The 25,131-nt window shown below is 34.3% G+C and overlaps 1 protein-coding gene across 8 annotated transcripts in view; it reads left to right on the plus strand.

The window, feature by feature from the left end:
* The window catches only part of Mical (Molecule interacting with CasL), a 110,219-nt gene extending 85,450 nt beyond the window's left edge, over positions 1-24,769 (plus strand). For 3 of the 8 annotated variants that reach the window (XM_033339367.2, XM_033339362.2, XM_076622888.1), the window contains exons 2-27: positions 3,538-3,825; positions 4,584-4,908; positions 5,321-5,679; positions 5,794-6,051; positions 6,278-6,480; positions 6,582-6,715; positions 6,822-7,069; positions 7,152-7,274; positions 7,864-8,091; positions 9,187-9,426; positions 10,090-10,231; positions 10,331-10,452; positions 10,501-10,725; positions 11,184-11,343; positions 11,421-11,584; positions 11,663-11,865; positions 11,942-12,123; positions 12,214-12,338; positions 16,144-19,692; positions 19,804-19,833; positions 20,509-20,653; positions 20,740-20,887; positions 20,960-21,069; positions 21,138-21,311; positions 21,438-21,552; positions 22,748-24,769. In XM_033339367.2, coding sequence (XP_033195258.1) covers positions 3,541-3,825; positions 4,584-4,908; positions 5,321-5,679; positions 5,794-6,051; positions 6,278-6,480; positions 6,582-6,715; positions 6,822-7,069; positions 7,152-7,274; positions 7,864-8,091; positions 9,187-9,426; positions 10,090-10,231; positions 10,331-10,452; positions 10,501-10,725; positions 11,184-11,343; positions 11,421-11,584; positions 11,663-11,865; positions 11,942-12,123; positions 12,214-12,338; positions 16,144-19,692; positions 19,804-19,833; positions 20,509-20,653; positions 20,740-20,887; positions 20,960-21,069; positions 21,138-21,311; positions 21,438-21,552; positions 22,748-22,844 — 8,094 coding nt within the window. In that variant the 5' untranslated portion in view covers positions 3,538-3,540 and the 3' untranslated portion in view covers positions 22,845-24,769. Of the gene's footprint in view, positions 1-3,537; positions 3,826-4,583; positions 4,909-5,320; positions 5,680-5,793; positions 6,052-6,277; positions 6,481-6,581; positions 6,716-6,821; positions 7,070-7,151; positions 7,275-7,863; positions 8,092-9,186; positions 9,427-10,089; positions 10,232-10,330; positions 10,453-10,500; positions 10,726-11,183; positions 11,344-11,420; positions 11,585-11,662; positions 11,866-11,941; positions 12,124-12,213; positions 12,339-16,143; positions 19,693-19,803; positions 19,922-20,508; positions 20,654-20,739; positions 20,888-20,959; positions 21,070-21,137; positions 21,312-21,437; positions 21,553-22,747 lie in introns of those variants that run through there. The other 5 variants (XM_033339364.2, XM_076622893.1, XM_033339366.2 and 2 more) reach the window with 5 other exon arrangements.
* Positions 24,770-25,131: the final 362 nt, after the last annotated feature.

The raw sequence follows: 25,131 nt of genomic DNA on the forward strand, positions 1-25,131 counted from the left end.
GGTTTTCTTGGCAAAGATATGCGTCGTGTTTTACTTCGAGTACACGTGATAGCCATATCGCAGGGGCACACATAACTCAGCTTTTACGTCAATTGGATTATTCGATGATCGATACGTCAAAAATCATTGGTAATTCCATAACGTTGGTTCGCAAAGCACGTGACGCTACTTTCGTCTGCCTCGTGCAACTGCAAACCTGCTCCTATCGATTTTCTATTATCTCACATAGGCTAAGCCTATCGGCGAGTACCTAGAAACGAGCCTAGAAATAACCATCCTCCTGCTGATAACATGCTAAATGTAACAAGATCTACAATTTACGTCCTTAGGTACGAGAAAATCGTGTTACGTAATCGTTTTTATCTTGAATCGGTTGAAAGCACCGGTGTCATCCGTACAACATACATCGCGCCAATATTTCCACCGATATCTCACATTTTCCATTGAAACGAGCACGCGTTTTTACGAAACGTATCGACTTGAACGCGAGGCGCGGATAGCACGTTATTGTAAATTCGATAAAACGTAGGATAAATTGAAATTCGCAGCGTACGCTTCGTAAATATCGTCCGAACGTGTATCGAGATGCGCGATCGAATCGACGATGGTGCAGAGATTTAATACGATGTCGTTAATCTTTGAACGTTGCTGTCGAAGGAAATCACGTTTGCGCTATTGTGGATGAAATTGCAATAATCGATAAAGAAGATAAATAAGGCGAGTTAATATTTCATCGGTATTCGACGTCGGCTGAAAATAGAAAATTTATTATTTCCCATGGTTGCAGTAATTAACAGGTAAATAACAGCGCGATAATGTTATTGCAAATGGTAACGTTCAAACAAAACTCGAATAAAGTAAAATTTCGCTCAAGTTAGCCTTCGAGAATCGAAGAAACAAAATATCGTAGATCATTCTGAAAAAAAAGAAATATGGAAAATTATTCTTGGAGAAGTTGTCGAAAGACATTGAAATCTCTGTGAGAAGGAGTTCACAAGTAATTCGGATATTCTATTCGATCGTCTCTATGAAATCGAACAATTTCCTACGATTTGATTAAAACTTGTCTAATATCTCCGATAGCTAAAAAGATTCTAACGTCTGTACGTGCAAAATTTGTGGAAATGCGACGAGTCGAGCGCCTAAACCCAGGACGAAAGAAATCAGCGTGTAGCATTGTTCCCTTTAAACAACGCGACGTTTCGCTTGTCCACGCTCGAGAGACAGAAATATTCGATACGAAAATAAAACGCGTCTGCGGTGAAAAATTCCAGGATAAATTCGTGTTGCGTCAGGGGAAAAAGGAAGGGAAAAGGATCGCGAGACGCAGAAGAAGAAACCGCAACGAGCTATCGAACGGAATAAATACGATCGATAGATGCACTGGTATTTAGGTGAATTATAGCGATCGTAAGAAACGTTCTCTGTGCCACATTAACGCTGCGCGTGAAATTTTATGTATCGTTATTTCATGCACGCTCGTTTCGCAAATTTATTTAATATCCACGTTGTTTATCGTTAATCGGCGTTCGTTCCGTTTTACCATCCAGGGCAATCTGTAAATTATCGTTGTACGAATTTAATTACGAAGCATCGTGTGCCAGGTAATTTATATCGCAAATTCGACGAATTTCTACGTGCTCCTTTTCCCTTCCACCGCCAGCGATCGGCGATAAATCTCGATCGGGAGCGAGTAGCTGGTGGTGTGCGATTATTCCATTGAAATTATTGCGTATTAACTTTGTATCAACTTCGCCTAGCGTCAGTCATCGAAGGATGTGCAGTTTTCCTGGTTAAATCAGCCTCTGTTCCTTTAAAATCGTGGAAATAACGTCGGGACGAATAGTTTGAAACGGTACGTAGCCGCGTTACGAGTTCTCTCCCCACGGTAGCGTCACGCAAGATCCTAAAAATCGGTAATTTATTATTCTTTTGTTAGTCAAATTGAATTTCTATCGGTGAAATTTGCCTCGTTCGAATATTGGCTTGGCGACTGAGTGATTGCGGATTTTGTCATTAGGTGGTGTTGACAAAATCCGCAATCACTTAGTCGCCAACCCAATAGAATCGCCACAAAAGTTAACGTGAAGATAATTGTCAGTTTTAACTGCAATAGAGAAACGTTAATCGTTGACAAGAATTGTGTAAACTAAATATATATTGGGTTGTCCTGAAAGTGTCTTTCTTCCGCAAACGTGTTGTTTGCAACAGTGTACCTTCGTACAAACGTGAAACCAAGTCTGTGAACCGTCGCGGTGTTCATCTCGGCAGAAGAAAATGGATCGTACGTAATTCGAGAAAATAATATAAAACGAAAAACTGCGAGGCGAAGCATCGTAAATACGTTTCACGGTTTGTTCCACTTAATGCCCGATTCAGCTGTAATTGCGCCTACGATTGCTTCTAGTTCGATCGACGCTTTCTTCGTGTCAGAAATGGCAATTTGCCGCCGTTTACAACCAGGATATTTCATTTCCATACGACAAATAATCCTTTCAATTCACTCGCGCGACAACTCGTCTTTCTTTTTCCTACTTTTCCTCTGTCGTTTTCTTCGGGTTACGATCCAGTCGAAGCGACGCACCACGTACCACAGAATTTCTCATGGGACCAACACTTTACGTTTGTTAGATCTCCGTCTACCTAAACTCTATATACCGCAATGAAATTCCTGTTATCTTGCAGTTAAACGAGTCGTCGATTAGATCCGACGTTCGACTCGATTGTTCGCCATACGTTCTTTTATTCGGTCGCCTGGAGAGTGTCTTTCTTTCGCAAACGCGTTGTTTGCGACAACGCACCTTCGTTCAAACGTGAAACCAAGTCTGTGAAACGTCGCGGTGTTCGTCTCGGCAGAAGAAAATGAATCGTACGTAATTCGACGAAATAATATAAAACGAAAAACCCTCGTGCGTCTGTTATTTCCTCGTGAAACGAAAGAAACTGCTCGGACGATCTAACGAACGTTTTAATAGGAAAGACTCGTCTTTGAAAGTTTCGCTGCGTCTCGTTGAGACTTTGAATGAAATTTTGTCGAACACAACGGCGTCTCTACGACGTCTATCAAAATTATACGACAGATCTGAGCAAACAAAGCGACAGAAATTTGCAGATACCTTTGTACTTCGATATACAAGAATTCATAAAAGGAAAACGTGTTTCGAAAAATGAATTTTAAAAGTCGCGTTGTAGTCTCCGATGTGTCCTCAGATTTATTTAGATTTAGAAAGATACCTTTCAGGCTGACTTTTATCCGTTTAAGACAAATATGTTTTTGAAACGTGTAATGTTATGTAATATTCGGCAAAAGCCAGATACGTGTCTCTTCGATTTAGCCAAAGAGATATCTTACAGATCGATTTTTTCCCGAATCTATGGACGACATTGCGCCGCCACGGTTATCTTATCCGTAGATACGAGAAGGTTAATTTACCTGATACACGAAGCAACTTGTATTAGTAGTTGCAGTGTGTTTATGACGCTTTCGCTTACGCCGGTCGTATAACAAGATTTATAACAAGTATCAATTTGTTGCAGGTAATGGAGCATCAGCAGGGTCGAAAGCAAACAATGAACTCGACAGAGGTGGCGAAAGCCAACGAAGAGTTCGATTTGTTTTGTAATGCCACTACCTTAAAATCCATTCTTGGACATTTTCGGCATCTCTGCGAATTACTCAAGATCAGACCAAATACGATCAATCAATTTTATCCAAAATTGAGACTCAAGTTGCGATCGTGGAAGGCGCAAGCTCTATGGAAAAAATTTGATCAGAGAGCCAATCACAAATGTTACAATCGTGGCAAAGCATGCCCGAATACAAGAGTAAGTGTACCGAGAATATTTTATATCCGATTTCGTCGATCTCTTTCGTTTCTATCCTTAATTTCGTTGTATCTTGCTGTTTTTAATATTATGGCGTGACGACTGTTTTTTGGAAAAACTTCATTCGCCTGAAACGATATCTATCGAGACTAACTTAAGATGACTAAAGGCGTGATCAAACGATCCAAGTACGTTCGTATATTTATTGGATCAATTTAATTAATAATTTTCAAATAATTCCACTTGTCCGCACTTTTCAAATTACTACGTGCGTTCGTGATACGAAACGCTATCGATAGCGTTGCTCGGTAATGAGCTTCGCTTAACGTACTTCGGTACACGAGAAGAGGTAAAGATTAAAAAAAATTGTACCACTTTGAATTGATTTTGGCCAGATATTTCCACTAAGCCGTGAAACGCTCTTCCGCGTTTACTATCGTAAGAAATCTGTTATAGTTTTTCAAGCGATGGAAACGTATCGCGAGAGAGGATAAAGCTAATGATCGAATTAACTATGAAAGAAAAGGGACGATATACTTGTATTGGAATACAATAAATAAATAATGTATAGAAATTAAAAGACTAGCATAATTTTCAAGTCATCGAAAAAAGAACAAAAATTTCAACCGTTAAAAAAAAAATAATTACGATAATCTCCGTTTGAAAAGAGGAAGAGAAACTTTGCAATGTCTTCCGATATTTCGCTCGATGTTTTACTTTCAGGAAATTGGAATAACAAGGGATGTTTAATTGTTCAGGTTTTGATCATCGGAGGAGGTCCGTGTGGACTTCGCTCGGCGATAGAAGCCCAGCTATTAGGTGCCAAGGTTGTCGTTGTGGAAAAAAGAGATCGAATGTCCAGAAACAACGTCCTTCACCTTTGGCCCTTTGTTATTCAAGATCTTCGTGGCCTAGGAGCGAAGAAATTCTTTGGGAAATTCTGCGCTGGATCTATAGATCACATCAGTATCCGCCAACTTCAGTGTATCTTGCTGAAAGTCGCTTTGATCCTCGGTGTCGAGTTCCACGAAAATGTCAGCTTCGATTCTTTGATACCGCCACCGGAGAATCAGGAAGAGGGCAGTAAGTAATCTAGTCTTTCTAACGCTCAATCGACCCCTTTTCATCCAATAATCGACCCTTTCGACGCGTGAAAGTTTATTGACCTGTGAAATGTTCAGGCTTCTATTTATCCTACCGGTTTCTTTTTTTTTTTTTTTCTTTTTTTTTTTTGACAACAACTGTTGATAAGAAGAAATTCTGAGGTGAAAGTATACCATACAGAGCACGTGTAACGGAAAGTTGAAAATAAATACAATAGGAATTATTGTCTACTTGAAATCTCATTGGAGAAGAATCTCATTTTCTAATTTCATCGATGAAGTATCGAGTCTTTGTTTCTGCGCTGCAAGAAATTCTACGAATCTTTCGTGTAACCGTTGGTCATCAAATATTCCTATAGTTTGATTTTAACGCAAGTTTGTAATTCTTTCAGAGACAGGTTGGAGAGCGAAAACTACCCCCGCTGATCATCCAGTCTGTCAATACGAGTTCGACGTGCTAATCGGCGCCGATGGCAAAAGAAATACATTGGAGGGTTTCAAGCGCAAAGAATTTCGGGGTAAATTGGCTATAGCGATAACGGCCAATTTCATAAACAAACGAACTGAAGCAGAGGCACGGGTAGAAGAGATCAGCGGAGTGGCCTTCATCTTCAATCAGAAATTTTTCAAAGAACTGTACCAAGAGACTGGTATAGATCTCGAGAATATTGTATATTACAAAGATGATACTCACTACTTCGTTATGACTGCCAAAAAGCACAGCCTTATAGATAAGGGAGTGATTCTTCAGGTACGTCATTGTATAAAAATAATTCTACGCTCGTCTATACTATATGCTATTACAGCTGTATAACGATTCTGGCTAATTATAAGCGTGATGTTAATTAATTGAAATATATTTCAGGACTATCCAGATACAGCGAAGTTGCTCGCGAAGGAAAACGTGGATCGCGAAGCATTGATGCTTTACGCCCGTGAAGCTGCTGAATTCTCTACGGAATACCAGATGATCGGTATGGAATTTGCAGTGAACCATTACGGTCAGCCAGACGTGGCTATGTTCGATTTCACGTCTATGTATGCGGCGGAGAATGCTAGCCGGATTTTGGAACGTAGGGGTCACAGACTACTTATGATCCTCGTCGGCGATAGTCTGCTCGAGGTATATCACCTGACGTCTCTATCATCCTACGCTTTAATTCCCACGATTTATCAAAGTGGCATTTTTCAATTAATTTTATCAGCTGTCCTACAATACTGCTGTACTTGTCGGATGATATTAATAATCTTCTTTGTTATTCTAAGTCTTCTTTGTTATCGGTGTATTATCGTGTATATACGTATATGTATACACATATGGTGTAATTTATATGGTATAATCTTTATAGCCATTCTGGCCAACGGGATCCGGTTGTGCGAGAGGATTTTTAAGCTCCTTGGATGCTTGCTGGGCAATCAAAAGCTGGGGTGCAAATGTATCGCCGTTAGAAGTAATTGCAGAACGTGAATCTATTTACAGGCTACTCGGGCAGACCACGCCTGAAAATTTGAACAGGGATTACGCTGCATATACTCTGGACCCTCATACCAGGTACGATATCTATATTATTATCGCTATAAAATAAAATTATCTGCCTGATATAGTTTTATTTGCTATTTATTTACTCGTAACAAATTTTCATTCGTTTTAAGATACCCCAATTTGAACGTATCCTCTGTAACGCCAATACAAGTGCGAGGTTTAGTCGACACAGATGACCCTGACAGCATCAAGCAACCTCCTGTACAGTCTGACATCGATATTCCTAAGAAACGACGTCGCCGAGGTAGAATTGCGAATATACTTTGATTGTAGTTACATTAGAGTATTATAAAGCTTAATGTTATGTTATAAATATTATAAAGCTTAATGTTGTCGATCGTGATATATAGATTTACGTGGAGATTCGCAAGTGCATCCAGACACGCTGCTTCGCTGGTTGCAAAAACAAGTTGCCCTGTACGACTCGGTCCAAATAAAAGATATGGGTGCCTCGTTTAAGAATGGTCTGGCTATTTGTGCAATAATTCATAGATATCGACCGAATCTAATAGACTTCCATAATTTGAATCCGGATGATACGGTTACGAACAATCAGCTGGCCTTCGATATCTTAGAAAAAGAACTGAGCATACCTCCAGTAAGCTATATTTCGATTTAACTTACTGATGTACAAAACAAAAGGAGAAACAACTCGATATTCTAATTGTGAATTTTTCTAGATAATGACAGGAGAGGAAATGGCTCAATGCGACGTCCCCGATAAACTCGCCATATTTTCTTATCTCACACAGATATACGAAGTTTTCCGCGGTGAAATCCCGTACATTAAACATCCAAAATTAGTAAGTAAATTCGTACGACGTAGAACGAAGTCAGAAGATTTTTAACTGGTTTCCGTACTTTATAGTATTCGGTATCATGTCCGATATCACGGACCGCATGTTTACAGTCGTCTCAACACCTTTTAACAAGCAAGATCCATCCTTGTCCACGAAAAACCGATCCTACGTCCCGTAGAAATCATAGTCAGTCATTCGTCGTTTACGATCGAAGAGCAGAGTCATTGTCATATCCCAATCCTACGACATTTTCACAACAAACCGCCGTCGAATCATTAGACCACAATAATAACAAAATATCGTTAAGTGAAAACGTTACAGAAGTGGATGACAGATTTACGATAAGCTGGATAAGAAATAAACTTCAAAAGAATATAGTTGCATCATCATTGAAGAAAATATTCGTACCACCAAGTCATTTCAATAGGGATCACGAGTGTTGTCGTTCGGATAATAGTAAAGTTAACGAGAAATTACCATAAGCCATAAATCGTTTTCCATAAATTAGTCTAATCTTCGTCACAGTAGCGATTCTGTTGACTTTCTTTTCGTATAATTGTATAACGATTGCATTTGATCGTCTTTTATAAAGGAACCTGAAAACGAAGAAAGGCCTGCACATAGTAAACAATTGAGCCAATTAACACCTGACCAAAAAGTTCAGTTAATTGACCGTATCGTCAGACAAGATAGTGCGACAAGAACGAGACACTCACGATCGCGACATAACGAAAATTTAAACCCCGCGGATAAGAAGGGAGACACGATTAGTCGACGTTCTCGAAAGAGACGAAGCACGGAGAAGATGGGCGCGACAGTGGTAAGTTTTCTTTTCTATTTTACCAAATCGTATAGTATCATCTGTCGACATGTAACATCTTTAAAAAGTACAGAATATTTTTCTTTATTTAAATTTTTAATCGTATGTTTTTGAAAGCTTCTAGTTAGCAGATCATCCAAGGTTAAAAAAAGCATTCTTTTTTTTTTATTTTAATATCTAAATCGATCCTTTGCATTTGTGACTTGAGAATTCCGAGAATATTGAAATATTATATTTGAAAGAAACATTAAAAGAATTAATCGCAAAGGATTGGATCACGTACTTAACACTTTATGGAATGGTTTCTTTAATTTCATTTAAGTCATATTTATTACATAAACATATTCCATAAGGAGTTACAAATCGAACACTAACATTCATAGCCACAAAACTTACAATGCTTATATCCTATAGTCACGGTGGCAGAAGATTCAAGCACTTATGTATCGTGGGATAATCATATCGTTGTTAATCCTCTTAATTATTGGAGTTACCATTACCATGGTGCGGAAGGAAGTCGTTACATTCTAATCGCTTCGTATAGTCAACCAAAGTATCAGTGGGACATTACAAAAACTCTCGGTTATGTTGTAAACATTTTCTATGATATTTATGTTTATGTTATATATTATATAATATATTTGCTACGTCAGCTTTTGTATTTGTCCTATTTTACTAAACGTTTGTTTACAACAAATAGATTACATAGAATTATTTGCTAATAGTCACGGCTAGTGCCCCGTAGAATTAGAGAATAATACAATAATCTAGATCTCGAGAAATAGAAACAACCATTGACATTCCTGTATCTTCGTTCTTTTTTTTTTCTTTTTTATTTTTTCTTAAAGAACAAATAATGTTAGCAACGCTAAACTCGAGTTAAAGAACCCTCGATCTCTTTTATCCTCTTTTGTATCGCATTCAACCATTGTGATCGTTGCGAACGTAATAGATGAAAACCACGTAACATAAGCTGTGCAAATTGTGTGAATGATTCACAAATGAAAATTAAGCTGATTATAAAGAAAACAATCATTGTAACTATATGGATATGTTAAATTAATGTCACTGTACGATTTTACGGTGGATGTAAAGGAGGAAAGGCAGAAGAGACTCGCAGATATAGAGAAAAATCGCGCCGAACGTATGAGAAGGCGACAATATTTGCGAAACATGGCGACGCAGCAATTCTACAAAAGTATGCAGATGCTGCAAGCGAACGCAAAACGCGAGAAAGACGAGCCGTTCGAAGATTATTCGATATTCTTATACCGTCAAACTGCGCCGGATTTCAAGGATAGAGTGAAATATCTAGAGCAGAAAATATTATATCCAGTAAGCTGGAAAGTGAATGATTTTGGGAGTGCATATTGTTTTATATTTTTTTATCACTTCTTTTTTTGGATTTTAACAAACGATTAAACAAGTCCTAAAAAAAAATATTATTTTTATATATTTCTTCAATAATGGCATTGATAATAATAAACATTTAACATGTGCAAACGTATGCAAATAACGTTTAAAGGAGAACGATTACATACTAATTATTCGATAACTTTTTCGTTGCAAAGGCGAAAAATTATAGCTATAAACGTGCATAAACTAACTATGTAATAGCAATACATGATTCTAAATGGTGTGCATGATATTTATGCATCGATAATATTGGAGGATGTAAAGGCTCTAAATTACACTACTAACTATTTTCAAATAGAAGGGACGTTTATAACATCGGTTGCGAGTGCTTATATATCTTTAAGGAACTGTAACACTAACATTACACAGTGCAAAGGAAATAAATTATGACACGCTAATTTATTTTTCACATACATATGTATATTAATAAATTTTTCAGTTTCAAATATTTTTTTTTTTTTTTTAGTTTTCTTTTTATACTTGTATTGTGATTAAAGAGGGTTCTTTCACGAGTCTTATTTTGTGGTCGTCTACTTCATCGTTCGCACATTGAAATTTATTTCATGACATTCTGTTTTTTAGGATAGAGAACCCAAGATCCACGCTGGTCATCATAGAAACAGCATAGACGAGGAGTTCTCTGGCCGAATAAAGAGCATCGAGGACAAATTGAAGGGATCTACTCCAGCTGAAAAGAAGCCCAGAGATCTTCTACGTGCCATTGGTTTGTGTCACCTTATATTTCTCTTATTATCTCGTTATATACGATTTTCCTTTTTTTATACCGAATTAAAATTTCTTACGATATTATATATCTATAAAGGTAAAATCGAGAAGACCGATTGGAACGTGAAGGAAATCGAGAAGAAAATCGAGGAGAATAAAATGGGCCGCACTGTCCGACACGACAAAGTAGAACGAGTGCCGAAGTGGAGTCGAGAACAGGTTGGCATGCGAGTGATTAAACAGTACTCGATAATCAATGTTTTTCAGATGTGTATATGCTTCATTCAGTTTTTAGCTCGACAAATCAAGATGGAGAAGAAGGGACGGGATCAAAAGGAGACAGATAGTAAGTACGCTGATATTGACAATACCCTGAAGAATATTGACAGGAAGATCAAAGAGGGTAATGTCCTCGGGTACAATAAAGTTTCGGCTATGGCCGAACAGTTTTCGAATAAAAGTCAAGACGCGGAGCCCAGGGTGTACAAATCGGTAAATACGATATTCCAAAATCTCAGTACTGGAGGATATAGTCAGCAGGATATCCGGAGTCTTTGTGACGTCTATTGTACTTTGTATTTTTCATATAATTGCTCCCAAGAGAATAGAATCGTCATATGTACCCATGTATCTGTAAATTTATTGTTTCTTACAGGATATACGGAATATATTTTCATATGATACATATGTGTAGTGCATAACACTAAAACACCATTTTACATTTGAGATTTTTCTTCCTAAGTTAATTAACTGATCTAACCGAATTAAAATATTTGTAATCCTAATGGAATTTATGTTGATACGTGTATCGTCTAATTGTAACACCTAATATGCAATTATGCATTGTTAAAAACGTTATAATACGATTGAAAAGCGCTGACTAAGATTCTTTTGTACTAAACATTTGAAGTTAATAATTACTACTTTGTTTCCTCGTACTTTTCTTGCAGAATGCCAAGCCCACAATAGCGTTACCCGCGCAAGGAGGTTCGGAGACGTGTCATTTTTGCAATAAGAGAGTTTATTTAATGGAGAGACTTAGTGCCGAAGGGAAGTTTTTCCATCGAGGCTGTTTCCGTTGCGAATATTGTTCTACCTCTTTGAGAATAGGTTCAATTTTTATTCTTAATCTCTTTTGGAAATCAATGGGGAGAGAATTTTTACCAATAATAACTCTTCAATGATAGGAAACCATACGTTTGATCGGGACAAGAGTGGAGGACGATTCTACTGTACACAACATTTCGGTTTCTTAGGAGCATTAAAAGCTCGCGCAGATAAGAAGAGAGTTGCAGTGTTGAACAAGGAAAACATACCTGCCACACCAGTACATCTAAAGACACCGGAGAAGGTATGATCTCAACTTCAACTTCATCGTATACGATTCTCTTTCTAAATTAAGAATGTAAATAACGTACATTGTTTTTAGGCAAAGATACCTTTAGAAGGCGTTGTTGGTCTTGATTTACTTGATCGCGGACAAACACCTGAGAGAATAGAATTTGAAAATTTAGCAGGAATATCAGACGCCGAAGAACCCCAAAGTCAGATGGATGAAGACGAATGGACGGATAGAAATTTCGGTGCTTCCACTGCAGAAATGGGTTCTAGCGATGACATTTCAGACATGAGGTAAGATATTTTACGGATAAGTATAATTAAAAAACATGATAACAGATTTTCAAACGGTTCATTAATGTTTCACCAGCGATTCGGATGACGATAACGAAGTATACGAAGAAGCAATAGATCAACCCTTAACAACCGAAGGAACTCTTGAACTTGCCAAAAATTGGACACTACGATACTCTCATCCACATGCTGCAATGGGACAGTCTGATACTGGGAGCAATGAATATGAAGATTCTAGCGATGAATACACGAACGAAGGTACAGCTTTGATTCTTCGTTAGATTACTTCTTTATTGCTCTTTATTACTATGAAAATAACTATCTTTCTTGATTTGTATTTTTATTCAGACGATGAAAGTACAACAGCTACGGAGGATGAAGACGACATACGCGCTCGAGAGCTTAGAAGACAGGAGTTTTGGCTGAAGAATCCTACCCGTAGTTCCGATACGGACACCGGTTCGGAAACGGAGGTGAAAATTTCTCAAGATTCTATAGATAATATAACTCAAGAATCTCTTATACTTCCTATACAAACTCATAATTTTATATCGCCCCAAGAGATAGACGTGAATAATAGTGAAGTTGATCAAGATATAATCAATACAGAAGATATTGAAAAATCGCCTGATAAAAAGACACTGACAATTAATACGTTAATAGAAAACACAGGTCAACCAATAGCAAACGATGTAAAGTTTGATAGTGAAGAGAACACATCTCATAGCAAAGCATCTGGAAGTTTAATTCATTTGCCTGATTCTTCTTGTAATTTAGTAACAGATAATAGGGAAAATGATACTGTAAATTTAAATTCGTCTGTAATTGTTTCTAATCCGATAGAACAGAATAATTTCAATATACATAATGTGGATGAGTGTATTTCAGAATATGAAAGTTTAGTAGATGAAAGTTGTGTTTTGAATTTAGATAACGGTCAAGCAGTCCAAGGTGAATCATCAAATGAAAGTGATAAAGTTATTTCTAAGCTTACTGATATTGATAGTAATGAATTAAATAATGAAGTAATTTCTGTTAATGAAAATTTGGACGAAATAGGAAGTATTAATAGCGAATTAACCCAAACAATAGTTTCTAGTCATAATGAAATAAGTAATACAGAAATGCCTGACCTGGATATTACACCCGAAACATCAAAAGCAATTAGTACATCAAACATAAAACTGCAAACAGTGTTTGCAGGAATTATGCTTCCAGATGCTATTCCATTTAGTCAGACTAGTTACAGTAATACAGTCCAGCCTAACACCGAAGAAGTTTTAAGCCTCAAGGAAAGACTACCGGATCTAATAACTTCTTCTCCAAACCGTAGTAGAGATTCGTCGCCATCCTCCTCGTATGAAATGTACAAATCGACTGAAACATTGTATGATGAATTATTAATGTCCGATAGTCAGGACAAAATAACCGCAGAAGATACAGAAACTTGCGATTCAGAGAGTACACAAAACTACATAAAATCGACAGACGATATTCCAAAAGATAATAAATTAAAATTATCCATAAAGAATCCTAAAGGAATTCCTATCGTGACTATTACTTCACCATCTCCGACAAATGAAAAGTCGTTAGAAGAAACATCTGTTGAAAGTGCTAAATTAACAGTGCCCAATAAAACTAACAATCAAGCGGTTCAATCTGACGGAAATAGTTCATTCGATAAATTAAAATGTGATTTAAGACAAAGGAAAGCAAGGAATAAAATGTCAGTGGGTGAACTTCGGCCATTATCCACTGAAAATGCCCGAAGAAAAATTAACAAATATTTCACGGACGTAAGAAAACAAAAAATAAAAGATCAAAATACACGTATTCAAAACGAAAAATCGCCTGATATTAAAGTTGTCGAATTAGATATTAAACCGAAGCTATCTGCGAAAGTTGAAACGAAAGATATAATGAAATATTTCCAAAAAACAAAGCAAGAATCTTCTGAAGAATTAAACTATAGAAGACCCGAAAGTCCAAAAAATAATAGCAATATAAATAATGATGAATTAAATGAAATTGATGTTGATGCTATTGTTAAGGAATTTGAGGAGATAGAGCGACAAAACAAGGAAATGTTTTCGATTGACACTGAAAATACTGAATCTAAATTGCATTTGGATACTTTATCTACGAAATTGCATTTAGAGGACGCAAATGAACAATCAAACGTAACAAATAATGTAGATGTAGCGAAAGAACGTGAGCTGCCTTCTAATGGAAAAAATATAACTTTAAATAACATTGTACAAACTGAAGTGCATAAAGAAAAGCAGATTATCATCATTGATCAACCTGCGAATGAAATCAATTCAGAACAAACACCTTTGCCTTCACAACAAGTCAATAACATCTTAGATGCTAAATCATATGAAAATGTAATAATTAATCCCTCTAATAATGCGATCAATGCAGAAGAAAACATATTGACCTCACCACTAATAAGCGATATTTCAAATAGCACATCAGATGAATGTGTGGCAACTAGTTCTCACAAAATACAGGAAACAAATACAGAACAAGCTATATTAAAATCCAACAGTAACACGTTAGTGTCTAAATTGGATGAAAGAAGAAAAGAAGTAACAACTGATCTTCGTACAGAACAAATAACTCCACAACTCAACAATATTTTCGTACCCGAATTCTATGAAAAAGAGACAAATAAGCAGTTTGGACCCGAAAATGTACAACAAACAATGTCGATTCCATATTTAAATTATGATATCTTAGGAACCAAATTACACGAACAGAAAATAGATGACGCAACTCATTCTGCTAGTAATACGAAGCCTGATGTAAAACAGATAGTATCGACGACGCAATTTAATAATATTAACAATAATAAGTACGATATTGTACATAGAAGCGATAATACTCTAAATAGGAGGAAAGAAATTACTAATAGAAATGATATATTATATAAAAGTTCCAAATCTTCTTTTGAATTAACGGCCTTACCTGTGGAACACGAGCAAGTTACTAAAGTAAAGATTGTTGAACAAAACATTGAAGTACCAAAACGTGTAAAGAATATGAATTCAAATAGTAATACAATTCTACCAAATCTAACAGATGAAGTTCCAAAAAGGCCAGATAGAAAACATGGACATCATGAACTCAGTTCTTCAATAAGGCTTGACATATCCAATGCACAATTTACTCCTGATGTTCCAATAAGAAGAAGAACTTCAAAACAAAAGTCTAATGTTCCACCTTCTTTAGAAGAGTCTACCTGTAACTCTACCTGTAAATCAAGTTCCACTACAATTAATGAGAGATTGGTTGAATCAGATATTAATACTAATAAACATAATAATGCGATAAATATAGGGACTAATAAGTTAAAACATTCGTCTGAAACAGCAAATCGTAATAGTGAAATAAGTAAAACAATAAGTACATTAGAAAATACTAGCGATGAACATAAACATTCTCAACACACAAAGTCTCCTCCATTAATAAACTCTGACAAGCGTGAATCTATGAAATCTATACCTCCTAAAAATGATAGAACAAAGAAAGATAAATGTATAGTGTCTTAGCATATATATTAATATTTAAACCACATATATGAGTGCATATGATGAACAAATCTTCAAACACGATTACTGTATGTTTTCAATATGTTTTTCAATTTTATGATTTACATTTAGGGAAATTGTGTGAGATATGTTAATAAAGTAAAGAAAAAAAGATATTACTTATACTTGGCTGATGGTATATCTTATTAAAATACCCAAAGCCGTTGAAGAAAAGGTAAAGCATCTTTATGTACGAATGGAGTGACCTATTGAACTAATTTTAAATTAACCGTGTCTCAAGTTGATTAATTGTTTGTGTTTGATTTAGTGTTCATGCTAAAACTGGCAATGTAACTCTCTTACCAATTTGTATTAATTTTGAAATTACCACCAGCCAATACTTTATTAAAAATCTCACTGTCTCATTTTAGACAAATTCATATGGTTATCATGATCAGTTTCACAATAAACATTGGGCGAGTATTAGTAACTAATATCATAGGAACATCATATATTTTTATATACATTTGTAAAACGCCAGAGTATTTCTTATTGGACTCTAGTAATGAAAATAATTAACAAGCTTAATATTATTAATACTACAAAACACTCTTTTGACCAAATGCATCATGTTCCTTGCCACTAATTGTTTCACTAATACACTAAACAAATTTTTTTTCTTCTTGATAACATTTAACGTTCATAATATTTCTATTCGTCTATTAATCTATGTGTAATCTCACAGGTTGCCTCCAATGAAGGTACATCAGAAGAGAGCGAAGAAAATTCAGCTACAGAAATATCGACGGACTCTGAATTTGAACACGATGGTGCAACTCCCACACAGCATGAGATTCCAGAAATTACGATCAACGATTCGTATGTCCGCAAAACCAGAGGAAATTATGTCGAGCCTAAGAAAGTTCAAGTAAAAAGCAAAGTTATTTCATCAATTAATGGGAATATCAAGCAAGATAAAGATTTAGAAGTCGCGAAGTCGCAATTAAAAACGGATCATAATATAAATCCTTCTCATCTTGAGAAAGAGAGTAAGCTGAATTTATTAGGATTCAATAATACGAATGTAGCTCCATTAATAAATCCACGCAAAGGAGATTATTTATTGAACCGCACTCATTCTACCGAAGGTATTGCGTCTAAATTATCTTTGGAGTTAAAAAAGAAGTATTTACTCGGTGGTACAGCCTTTGGTAGTTCTGTCATGAAGTCAGGATCAGCTTCGAATGTGGATACTCAGTTAAGAAATTTCACAGACGCTATTTCTCAACACCAAAAACTCTTAAATCCCGCTCCAGAACCAAGTCCAACGATGCAAGCATTCTTACAGGGAACGAGCAAATTACGCTCGAATAATACTCAACTTTCTCCTATATCACCTACAGCTATATTCTCTTCATCTCCGATAAAACCATACAATGCCAATCGTTCCCCACAGAACTTATTAAACAACGATACTCCTATTTATAAAGCAACAATTTTGCCTGAGATATCGAAAACCCACTTACCAGATTTGGTAAAAGAATCTAGTATATTAAAATCAAAAACTTCACCTAATATTGTCTGTGGTGAATCCAAGGACATAGAGAACAAAGAAGTTATGAAAGAACAAGTGGCATCTAGTCAATTGCATACAGTTAAGAGCTCACAAATATTAGAAAATGCGCGAAACTCTCAAAATACAGAGAGCAATTTTACTGTGACCACAGATGAAAATAATGGTTTCCGACCACGAAGTCCCTTGCATGAGACCTCTATCATAGTACCCCAAGTCGATTGGAGTAAAAACAAGGAAAAAACGAAAGAGACTGCTAGTACTGGAGATTCAGATATAGACAGCGATTCTTTATCTTCCGGCGATGGTGAAGCGGAAGATGAACCGCAGGATAAATCACCTGCTGTAAATTTGTCTCCGCCTCGTTTACAAATTCACAGTACAGATGGAGATCTGTTGCTGGACGAGGAAGCTAACAAATGTAAAGACTTTGATGATGGTCAGTCATTCGAACCAGATTCCATAGAGTGTTCATTTTTACTCGACAAAGAGTTGAATACTAAGATGAATACTGCAGTTTCTGCTCCAATATCTTCCATGAATAAAACTTCAATGGAGCTAGAGATAGTAAAGAATGAGATTGAGCAGTTAGAACTGCAGGATGATGGCAAAAAGAGCATTAGCAATTGCAGTACTCCTACATCGATAACTTCTGCAATTTCCAATAAACATGATGATTCTGAAGAGAATGACATCACCACAGCTGCCCTTACGGAAACAGAATTTTCAGAATGGGCTCGTGATGGTGAGGTCATTGTTTCAGATGATCTACGAGATGTCGAGTTCAATATTAATCCAGAATTTATAACCACAAGGCGGAAACCTACATTATCAGATGCTTCGAAAGCAGGTCATACTCCAATTACGATAGCTAAACAAGAAGATTTAACAGATATGGACTTGGATTTTTCGAAGCTTGACAAACAGATAGATGTTCCTATTAATAATACCTCGAAACTTTTAGCTAACGGTGAAAATATAGATTTTATGGACACAGATAACGAATCACTCCTTGATGATAGTTTGCAAGATGCTTCTAATACTGTTATGCTCAAGAATAGAGGATATATAGAATTCGTAAACATTAAGAGCTCACCAACGCTTACAAGTTCGCGAGATAAATTAATTACCGACGCTCCTATCGCAAAATTAGAAGTAGAGAATGACTCGTGCTCAGAGGAAGAAGCTTATAACGACAGAAACGTGATAGAAATAAATCCAGTTACCATGGATGATGTTATGAATAAGCTAAACGGTGCTATAAATAAATCCGAGAATAATACTAAATCAAACGTAGGAACAAAATCAAATTCTGTTCAAGAAGATCAATCTATCGCGGAAGCAATAAATAAAGAATTGTTTCAATCAATGGAGGAAGATAGTTTGCTTATCGTTGAACCAGCTGAAGATACCACTACTAGTGAAGTAGTCACTATTCTTGCTAGTCCCGTGAATCCACAAGTTTCAATAGTTCCAAGTCAAACTCAAAAGGAACCTGAACAAGGAGAAGAAACGAAAGTAACAGCTGATTCAAGCAATCCGGACTATCTGGAATATGTGAAACGTCTACAATCTAGAATCGCAGAATTTAGCAACGCCAAAGACTCTATAGATGTCAGAAAATCGAAGAGAAAGAACTCCAAAAGCTCTCTGCAATCTCGTGCCGCTGAGATGATAGCAGAAGAAATAAAAAATCAAGAAATAACGATAAATAACAGCTTTAATTCACCAGCTACCTCTAGGAAATTGGAAGAAATTACCAGAGAAAGATCCAAGCAAAAGAATGTAATACAAGATTTACTAATGGATAAAGTGGAAGCTCATAAGCAAAAGTCTGCAGAAAAAAAAGCAAGAAGAGCTGCTAGAGCTTCGTCGTTTAATTCAACTCCAACTTTATCGCCAATAAGACCATCCATTCCTAATGTTTCACTGATTAATAAATTCGTGCCTACATCTATAGTAACACCTGAAAATAGTCCCTCGCATACTACTTCTGTTGAAACTAAAAAGTCTGTAAAAAGTGAAACATCTCATGAGTCACAGCAATTGCCTTGGAAATCAGAGATAGGAAAAACTACAAGTAAAGAAACTAATAAGAATGATATTCAATCCTCTGAAACTACCACATTAACTAAAATAGCTAATGAGAAAGAAAACTTTAGAACTCCGGTCGCACCTCCAAGATTGAAACACGAAGAAGCAAAGAGGACAGCAGAGAAGGCAAGGCAAGATGCAAGGGAAAGAGCTAGATTAAAGAGTGACGAAGATCTAGGTCTCAGTCCAGAAGATAAAATTAAAGAGCTGAGAATGAAAGTCACACGAAGACAACTTTCCATGGAAGAGAGAAAAACTAAAGAAGAAATACATGAACCTCGCATGAGACTCTACAGTTCTGGAGCAAACAAGGCTGGATTAAAATTGCAAACGAGCAAGAGTACAGACAATATGAAGGCTGTAGCAGAGGCAATAAATTTTACTGACTTATCTGCTGCCAATGCAAAATCAATGGATGAACTGTTACATACTGATTTTCCAAAGTCAAATAATTCTGTTGCCGTCGTAAAAAGAGATAAGAAGCAAAAGACGAAAGATCCAGAAAGAAGAAAGAGTATCATCCAAGCAGTGTCAGATTTCTTCTTCAAGAAAGAATCTTCTCCTTCGCCGTCCAATCAAAAAGACAAATTATCTATGTTCCGTCTGACGTCAAAAACAAAAGGCAAAGTACGTATATCCTATTTCTCCTTCGTGCTAGTCTCTCTACATTCCTTCTATTGTATAGCGTGTATGTATTCTCCAGTATCTCTTAACTAATTGGATTCTGAAATGTTTCAGTTATATAAATCGTATTCGGAAGGGTCAGATGTAAGCAACTCATAAGTCATTGATACTAATTTTTCCAGTATTAGCTTTCTTATGCCACTATTTGTATTCGCTATTGTATATCGTGCAGGTACTATGATTTTATTTTCGTTTGCCGCATTTTCTCGTCTGCTTTGAAGGGGTAACATATTGATTGGCATAAGCTACATGGAATTGTTTTATATTGTATTGTTGTTGAATCCTCGTAGTAATAATCTGCCCTATAAATAAGCATGGTAACTTTTATCACACACATAAATTGCCATTTCAGTATGTTCGTTTTTCTTTTTCAGTGTGCTTTAATCAAGTTGTATCTAACATATAGATATTAAGAAAATACTATTGAAAAACAGGTGGCTGGGTAGTTTATTTGACAGTTACTATATTCTCTACTATATTCCAACTATGTACAGAGTAGACTATTTCTTTATTAATTAATTTATCAAATTAAGTTGCTAAATTATGTAGTGTGCAGATATCTATATTTGTATTTTGTAACTGCATTTTCATATCATGAAATTTTGAAAGCTTGTTCAATGTACTCCAATAGTGAAGTTTAGTGTAATTTTTATTTTCAATATTAAAATTGTTTACATTAATTACTAGAATTAAAGTAATTCTTTTTATATTTATCAAAGCAATAACAAGAAACCAATGTTATAGTATATCTTTTTTCAGCTTGATAAAGTCTTGTCGCCAAAGACTAACACTAGACCAAAAAGTGTGTGCGAGGGTATGCTCACAAGAAATTTCCTAAATGAAAACCCGCCGCCAATTCCATCACCACCCCTTACTTACACCATTCCTACTACACAAGTTTCAGGTATGAATAAGACATTGAGTACCACAACTATGTGAACATAAGAAAACTTTATTTCTTATATTTTATATCCATTGTTTATTTAACAGATGATAGTTTATCAGATGATGATACAAAAACAACAGCAATGTCAGCATCATGCATGCACAAGGCTACAGTAACAGAAGGTTCTTGCAATAGTATTTCACGCAAAACAAAAACTACAAAACGAATAGCTAGACAAGCACAATTAAAGAGGTATGTAACAAAGTTATTTTATACTCTTATAGTAATTCAATCATTTATAATTCTCTTATAAATGTTCCAAAGGTTGCGTATGGCTCAAGAGATACAGAGAAAGCTAGAAGAAACAGAAGTTAAACAAAGAGAATTGGAAAGCAGAGGTGTTAGCGTTGAAAAAGCTCTTCGTGGTGAAGGCGGTAAGAATCTATCGCTATAACAAATTTCATTGTAGACGCTCAAAATAAAAAGTACTTATAATATTTAGAATGCTCTGATCGAGAAGAAGCGGATTTACTCAGAGAGTGGTTCGATCTTATGAAAGAACGCACGGAATTACGCAGATACGAAAAGGAGCTTTTGGTACGAGCTCAAGAGGTTCAACTTGAAGATCGTCATGAAAGATTGCAACAGGAATTGCGTGAACGCTTAGCTGATGATGGTTAGTGTTTTCTTACAATGTTTCAATTTTTATTAATGGTTTAATGATATAATAGTAATAAGTTATATTTTATAATACATTTATAAAAGGATATTAGGAGGAATAGGATATATTAACATTTTACAGATGATAAAAAGACCAGCGCTGATGTGAAAAAAGAAGGAGAGATTTTAACAGAAATGTTGGAAATAGTTGCAAAGCGGGACTCGCTCATTGCTCTTTTAGAAGAGGAGCGTCAAAGGTGGTGTAAATCTACATGCCAAACATTAACTTCCTTTCCTACACATACCGTTGCCTGTTTTTCGCACGTATCTAATTTCTTTTCTCCTGATTTGAGTGATACATCTTCTGTGCTCACTTTAGTAGTCATTTTAATCATGTATGTGTTTTTGACTAACTTAATAGAATTATTCATTAACTTTTACAATGAACCGCTAACGCTTTTCAACTCTTCATACTTTTCTAAATTTTCTTAATTTCATAAATGATATTTAAATTTCTCTATTTTCATTTATATATTACAAATATTAAAAAGTTCTTAAGCTCCTTTACAGCATTTCTATTCCATTAATTTTATACATAATCGTATCGTACGATTACATATATAAGCTATAAATCGTTCACATTATAGCTCAGTGTATTTTGTTATATCATTTTTTTCTATAGAGTATTATATATTTATTTTACAAAGACTACTATATTAACTAGTGATCACAGTATACAGTTTTTTCCATTCACTTGTAATTTTACATTGCATGCAGAAGAGCAAATTAGGAGAGTTATTTTTTACATTCTTCTTTTACAATTTTTAAATTTTTATTGTAATTCAGTTACGCATGTTGTTCATATACACATTTTTTTTGTTTTTTTTTACTATAAGTATTTTTTTGCATCGTAATAAAGTGATGTATTTGTATATTTGACTGTATTGTAGTGCTGTTGAGAGAATGAAAATATTTTAATTGTATTTAAAATTATATTTGATCATGTACAGGGTTAAAAATATAGCATTGTTAAAATTATAGAAATGTAATTGTTGTTAGGTTTTAAAGTATTCTTTGATGGATACTTTGATAAAAATAAAATATGTTACTATATGTGTTTATGGTAATTATTTCCTAAACACATATCACTGTTAAAAGACCTTATAGGCAAAGTTTTTAAGCAATAATTGTTAATTAAATAGATTTTTGTATAAGAATGGAAGTATATTATATATTTTCATAAAAAATTTCCGTTAATTTCATTCCATAAATTTTTAAAGAAATATTTGATAACACATAATAAACCCATTGACGTACAAAAATATTTTAACATATTTGGTTGCTTTATATTAATTATTACTATGTTCCATTTGCACGAAATAAAGACGTTATCATTGCATATTTCAATCCTGACTATTGTATTTAGTTAATGGAAGCATACTTTTCTTTTAGGTATCAAGATGAAGATCGTGACCTTGAAGCTCAAATGTTGGCTAAAGGCCTCAGATTAACACCAATAAAAAAATGTGGTCCTAAGTATTCGGTTTAATAGGAATCACATTATTGTACATATACTCCATTCTATATTTCCATTCACAAATTCTAACAAATAAGTAATTTAATTATGTTGTAAATAAGAAACAGATCTTACAAGGATGAAATGTCTTACAAAGATCAAAACTTAATTGTCACGTAACTCTTTTGTATGTTGAAGTTTTAATTCAATTGCAAGTCTTTTAACACAAAAATGCAAATATGCAAATTTCATATATTCATCCTCTTTTAAAGAAAAACACGGACCAATTATTTTATTTTACATCTCCATTTTTTACAGATTGTTTACTATGACATCTATTTTAAGCTGTACACATCATATGTATATAATTTTAAGGAATTCGATTTATTTGTAGTATACTTTTTATCTACTGTACATCATATGTTTTCAAATTGTCCGAACACCGAGTGGAATTGTATTATAAATGAATTTCTTAGTCCTCATTGCTTAAGATTTAAGGTAAGATAACATAAGATCAAGCAAAAACATAAACTTTAGTGCACATTTACAGAAAAAAATGTGCGATCTGTATAGGAAAACTCAATATGACATATATGGATTTGAAGAAAATTTTATGAATATATACATATATTTTATCATTGCAAACACAAAAAATTCTGCCTTTACATGTAAATCAATCAAAATATAATCATTATACATATACGTAGATTTGATTATTTGCAAACACAAAATGTTGTATTTTGCGATTTGATATAGTAACTAAATAAGAAGTGATATAGGAAATACCTTTTGCACTACAATAATGTGCATTGCAACATACACAGACACACGATATGTACATTATACAATTAAATAAGATGTATAAATCTATTTTTATGTTTACAAAGAGACTGGTAAATGGAATGTATAAACAATTGTAGGATTTTAATAACCCACAAACATGTAAAGTTTTGTATGAAATATAATTGGAAAAATGAACATATATTTACTATTAGAAAATAATGTTGAAATCAGCCTGTTTCCTTGATACATATTTAACTCGTACAATAATAATGTCAGTTACAAATATTGAAACAAGCTGCCAATGTTTCAGCCTCAAATGTTAAACATTTAAACAGTAACTTAAAATGTAAAAATATAATAATAATCCTAATATAAATAAAAATATAAAGTAATTGAATACAAATCATTACACACTAAATTGCAAAATGTAGGTAGGGAATGTAGTATCATTCAAATCATTATTGCCATTCATATGAATTAACGAGCAAATGAATGTTAATCAATTTTTTTAATGCTTTATTTAAATTGCTACTATACTATACAAAAATATTTTTGTATATTATAAGAGACCTAAATGCCATTATAAATGTATTAATAAAGTATATATCATACAACGTATAAATATGTAGAATGTAATAAAATTAAAGAAAACCATATAAAGATGTAGAAAGTAAGCATTTTTAAAAATTAGACTATTACAAATAACAGTTTATCATGAAGGCTAAAATATACTAAATGCTATATGAGTCAGTATCACTTAATCCTTTATACATTTAATTAATAAACTACATTAAAAATTACTAAATTGAAAGTCCATAAACAATATTTTTTGTTTCTTTGCATATTTACATTTAATATTTTAATACTCGATATTAGTTCTTCTAAACTTCTTTGTTAAAAATGTTCAATATGAAAAAATTGGTTTTTTAACCTTTATCAATAAAAATAGGTTATCTCTTACAGGACGTATCATAATAACACATTAATTGCCTAGACTTATATTAATTAATTATGAAATTCAACTCATTTGGGAAAGTTCTACAATGTTCATAGCAATCATGGGTGCCTAGAAGGTGGAATTGTACGACATGTATGTAATTGAAAAGAAATCGTATAAATAGTAAATTGAGAATTTATGTTCAACATTTGTAAAGAAATAAATCTGTATAAAACTAGTTTTTTGTAAAGGAGAATGAACAATAATGTGATTCATGCAACATATTTATTAAAATATAATTTAAATCATCGCAAAAACATTTGATTTTAATTCAAATGATATATTGCACAAAATCACATATTATCATTTACTTTATTTACGTCATCATAGCTTTGTATAAAAAATTACATTTTTTCCATACAGTAAATTACAGAATAATAAATGACAGAATGTACTCACAATATGTAAATATAATATAACTTCTATTAACAAAAAAATAATATTTTCTACTTTATTAACAAAATCTTTGAATTAGGTAAAAGATATAAGAAGTATATATATTTATATTGTTTAATATTATCATAATCTTTATAAATATTA

The sequence above is a fragment of the Bombus vancouverensis genome, chromosome 1, assembly GCF_051014615.1.
Source record: "Bombus vancouverensis nearcticus chromosome 1, iyBomVanc1_principal, whole genome shotgun sequence".
NCBI classification, from domain to species: Eukaryota; Metazoa; Arthropoda; class Insecta; order Hymenoptera; family Apidae; genus Bombus; species Bombus vancouverensis.